This window comes from Coffea arabica, chromosome 2c (genome assembly GCF_036785885.1).
Source record: "Coffea arabica cultivar ET-39 chromosome 2c, Coffea Arabica ET-39 HiFi, whole genome shotgun sequence".
NCBI classification, from domain to species: domain Eukaryota; kingdom Viridiplantae; phylum Streptophyta; class Magnoliopsida; order Gentianales; family Rubiaceae; genus Coffea; species Coffea arabica.
In genome coordinates, this window is record NC_092312.1 from 34263713 (window position 1) to 34268543 (window position 4831).

General features: G+C 32.8%; 1 protein-coding gene across 1 annotated transcript; it reads right to left on the reverse strand.

The window, feature by feature from the left end:
• Window positions 1-931: 931 nt before the first annotated feature.
• Window positions 932-4008, reverse strand: LOC113718020 (cytochrome P450 87A3-like). Its single transcript, XM_027242922.2, has 9 exons — window positions 3727-4008; window positions 3124-3448; window positions 2866-3015; window positions 2427-2684; window positions 2143-2232; window positions 1968-2046; window positions 1624-1730; window positions 1372-1499; window positions 932-1198 (listed from the first exon to the last, which is right to left on the reverse strand). The coding sequence occupies exons 1-9, from the start codon at window positions 3921-3923 to the stop codon at window positions 1105-1107; spliced, it is 1428 nt and encodes a 475-aa protein (XP_027098723.1). The 5' UTR covers window positions 3924-4008; the 3' UTR covers window positions 932-1104.
• Window positions 4009-4831: the final 823 nt, after the last annotated feature.

Genomic DNA, 4831 nt, shown 5'->3' on the forward strand with positions numbered 1-4831 from the left:
GTAATTTGCAAAGCTCATTTGTAGGGGTGATTATAGGATTAGTTTAGTGATAAATATTTCTTAATTATAAATATGTAAAATGTATTAAAATAGCATACGAATGAGCATTTGTCTTTAATTAAGGAGTAAAAAGGATTTAAAGAATAAAAAATAAACTATAAACGGTTTATGATGTAGATAGTGGGAAAGTTTTAAATTTTAAATTTGACTGGTGATAAGGTTGGTTATAACCCATTACTTTTTATGTATTAAAATAAATACAAAAATCTAGAAAAAAGAATGAGAAGTTTGGAAGCCATTGAGAGGCTCTCTTCTAAAAACCCACTCTGCAATACATATAGATTCCATGATAAAGAGGGCCAGGACATAGAAAATCCCCCTCCATACCATTGATATTGCCATTCTTTCTTTGTTGGATTGTTCCGAATTATTTGTCAATTATATAAATTAGTTGATATATTTCTATTTAATTTCTTCATTTAGTCATTTACCTCTCAGACACTCCGTAAAAGTTCAGTGCATGTATCTTTTTATGAGTCCGAAACTAAAACAACAACTTTTGTAGTATAACACTTATCAAATAATTAAGACCACAACAATCTAAAATTTGGTAAAACTTTTAAATATCTAAAAGATTTTCAACAAAACCTAGGATTGAACAAATATCATGGTCCCGCAATTCTTTATGAGCTGCAAACTACACATCAAGTTTCAAATTCTATCCACTATTAATAAAAATTGCAATTCTTGAAGTGCGACAAACTTTATAAGATGGAAGGAAGGAGTAATACTTACCATGTATATGCACACACACACATATATATTGTTTCTTGGCTTGATTTGTCCTCGTAAATAAGATCATTGTATTGATTTAGTGAAGAAAAACAATTAGTCGAAGCTCAAACTGCAACTATTATAAAATCTTCAACAATTACAATAGTGTCAAGAAAGACACCACTTTAAATGTTATTATTAGGATACTTGCAATATTACAATGTAGTGAAACTCAGCTGGAAGGTAAAATTACAATATGACAGTAAATTACTGCAACATAAATACGCTTATGAAAGTACAAGCTTTATTCGTGCATGCCCGGTTTAAAATCTATTTGTTCTCTGAAATCTCAATATGCAATCCCTTGGGGAAACGAATACCAGTAGGTGTCCGGATTCTCTCTGCTCCGTTGATAACTCTCCAGCTGAAAATTCAAATTAGACAAGCTTTTTGATCAGTTATCACTTTCTTCTTGCAATCATGCATATTAAAAAACCGAAGAAGTTAAGTGGACATCAATTTATACTATATAGGAATTAGCTTCTTCTATATGTATTTAAGCGAAGATGGTGGGAATTGTGATTTGGAAATCCTTACGTGTATTTTGTGACCAAGTAATGCAGAAAAATTGACATCTGCACCTTTGCATAGTCAGCACCAACACAAAGCCTCGTACCACCAGCAAATGCCATGAAACTTTTGGATCCCGCATGTAATTCTTTGCCCTTTTGATTGAAAAAAACAGCAGAAAAAACCTGAATTATTTTTACTTGATTTTATTTAACTTTTGTTCTGTAAGTTTGTCTTTCTTGTGCGTAAATTACTCAAATTTGTCGATGATCAAATTACCTCCCATCGCCATGGGTTAAATTCAAGGGGGTCTTCATATAGATTAGGATCCAAATGAACAGATGGTGGACAAACCATTACCGTCCAGCCAGCAGGAATTGTATAACCTGCAAATCATTCGCACTTAAACTGTAAGTTACAATGGAGGAAAAGAAGAACAAAGGAAACAAATCATTTATTTTCTGTATAATTACTCCCATGAAAAAATGCCCAACCCAAGTAGTTACTAAAGAGAGTTTTTCTTTTTTTCTTTTTTCTGCAGGAGAAAGGCATCATCGGTCCAAAATAAAGAAAGTGTGACAAATGATTTTCAAGAAGATGCCAAGTGACATATTGAATTATACCTTTTACTTCAACTTCCTTGACAACTTTGCGCAAAATCCCAGGGGCAATATTTGCAAGCCTAACTGTTTCATTTATAACCTACAGCAGACAACAAAACTTAAGATGTAAATGGTCTAGCTCACTATATGATTCAAATGATAGATACAATGAAATGTCTGGTTAATTGAAACGTACCATGTGCGTGAAAGTCATAGATTTGTACTCTTTCCATGAAACAGCAGACCCTTCTGTTTCTCGCATTTTAAGAATATTTTCATGCTCTCTCTACAAAAATAATTGACTATTTAAATATAAAGTAATCTTACCTATTCTGTTAGTGTAAACATCCAATCATAACAATGTATACTGTCAGTATATATAGAATAATAATTATTTAAGTATTGAACTTGCACAAGAATTGGAGAATTAAAGGGTAAATAGGATGATAACGGGAGAAATTGTTTCGGAAAGTCACGGACCTTTAGTTCAGCCATAACACGTGGATGGCCATCTAGATACCTCAAGGCCACAGTCAAAGCTGTTGAAGTCGTTTCATGGGCAGCAAACAGAAACAAAAATACCAGGTCCCTCGCAATTTCTTCATTCAAAAAAGTGTCTTCTTTCTTTATTTCCTCGAGTAAATGGTCCGCAAAGTCATAGTCATTCGCAGCTGCATCATTGCCTGAGCGCTTCTTCTCAAAGATGTCGTGGATGACCTTCATTGCTTTCTTGCGTCCCTGGAAAATGAAAATCATATCGTTCGTTCAATCTGATACAGCATATATGAAAGCATATATATTTTACTTAGTCATATATTTATAATGAATATGTTTTTTTTTCTTGTAGGTATAGTGAACATCGATCTTTCAATGTAAAAATAATTCCAAATGACGAACAACAACAATAACAATTGATTACTTGTAAGCAAGCATGGAATGGTGTTCCAGGGATGTTGAGAGGAAACGAGATCAAGCCATCCATGAATGCCTTATAACTGTCTCTCAATTTTTGCTGATCCTTGCTTTCTTCATAGCCAAGCATCTTCTTGGCAGCATATTTAAATACCAACTGGAGAAAATGAGATTGTTAATTACTACTTTTCAGCAATGCTCTGTACGTATAGTCCGAATTCGTCCTGATTAATATAATCAAATAGTAGGATGCTAATGAATTTACCTCTGCAGTTCCATCTTTAGCATCTAATTTTCCAAGTTTACTCCAAGATCTTAGAGATTCTTGAGTGCTCTCATCCATTTCATATATTAGCTTCTCTCTTAAGGCTTCGGGGCTAACAAACTTGAACGTTAAGCTCTTGAGGTACTTGTGGAAGTCTCCATGATGGGCAACTACACTTTGTTTCCCAATTATCTGGAAGAGACTCTGAGTATACCAAATTTGGAAAGCATTACCTTCTTGCTGGAAGACCCGGTAGTTGACGTCAGCATCAGTCGATACAATGATTGGCTCCCCAACTATACTCGTGCGAAAAATTGGCCCGTACCTGAAAATTCCCAAAAAAAAAAAAAAGAAACAAAGAAAAGCTAGTTAAGATAAAATATCCTTAACTGTTACTGCTGTAATATTGTTAAAATTTATATGTGATAGCTGGTTAAGAAGTGGTTAGACAACCACTGGAGTACTGAGGTTGATCCAATGATTAGGAGAGGTTATTAGAGTTTTCTTCATAGTCTAGTTCAAGATTCGAATTTTGTATCGGATAGTTAGAAATGAGAAGAGTATGAAAAAAATAAGAGGTAAAATAAAAGGAGATAGACATACTTAGCCGCTCTTTTTTGTACGAATGGTGGAATATCATCTGATGCATAAGGGGTGAAGTACTGAATTGTTTCTCCTATAATTGGCAGTCCCATCGAACCTGGTGGTAATACCCCGTTGCACTTGGGGTTTCTCCACCTATATACCCAGTGGCTGAAAAGCACAATAATGAGAGCAATAATAGCACAAGCAAACAACATGGTCCTTGGTTAGTGTACTGGAAATGTAGGGAGAAAAGGCGAAGAGAGTAGCTAAAATTGCTGTTGTTTGCTATGAAGGAATCTCGGATTGGAGCTGCTTAAATAGATGGAGAGCTCAAGCTCTGACAAGGACGCGCTGTAAGATTGTTGGCGATAGACATATTACCTTTTTTTTTTTATAATAATAATATTTTTATAATTTAATTTATCTTATTTTAGACGAGAGGGAAGACTAAAGATGCTACATATAAGGAATTAATAGATATAAGAATCTATTAAATCAAAAGAGTATTTTGACACTTCTTTTAAATTTTTTTACTATAAATAGGATTCGAACACCTAATCTTCAACTCAAAAAAGGACTTTAGTTTCCATTTTGGTGATGACCATGAGCTCTTGACTCAGTGGCTCGGTTAATAGTATAGGTGATAAACCAATTCAATTAACTAAATTTACCCATACTCATCCATGAATATATAGGTATGAGTATCTTAAATTTTTGTATATGGGTATAAATAGGTTACCCAATAATACCCAATTAACCCATTTAGAATTCTCTTCCCCCACCTCTTTTTTTTTTTCAAAATTTTCATTTTGTCATGACGTTAACTAATTTTGTTTCATTATTATTATTATTATTATTATTTGTTGGTTTTAATTTATTATTTTATTTTCTCTTAGTTTGTTAACTTGCTTATTTTTCAGCATTACCAATTTATGATAAGTTTTAGCCTCTTTTCTTATCTTTCTTAAATGAAATTTTAAATTTTATTTATGAAAAAAATGTTAGAGGTTCAAAATTTTTGGATTAAGTTTTTATATTAACTTTTATAGTACTTAGTTCAAATTTTTATATTCTTATTATTCAATTATTAAATAACATGTAATTTTGTGGCATAGAGTATAAA

Bases quoted from the DNA above. Each gene is read 5' to 3' on its own strand.
- LOC113718020 (XM_027242922.2), bottom strand. From the start codon at position 3,923: ATGTTGTTTGCTTGTGCTATTATTGCTCTCATTATTGTGCTTTTCAGC. The intron at 2,685-2,865 runs GTAATCAATTGT...TTCATTTTCCAG, and splicing joins CATTCCATGCTTGCTTACAA to GGACGCAAGAAAGCAATGAA. The intron at 1,199-1,371 runs GTAAGGATTTCC...TTGAATTTTCAG, and splicing joins TACTTGGTCACAAAATACAC to CTGGAGAGTTATCAACGGAG.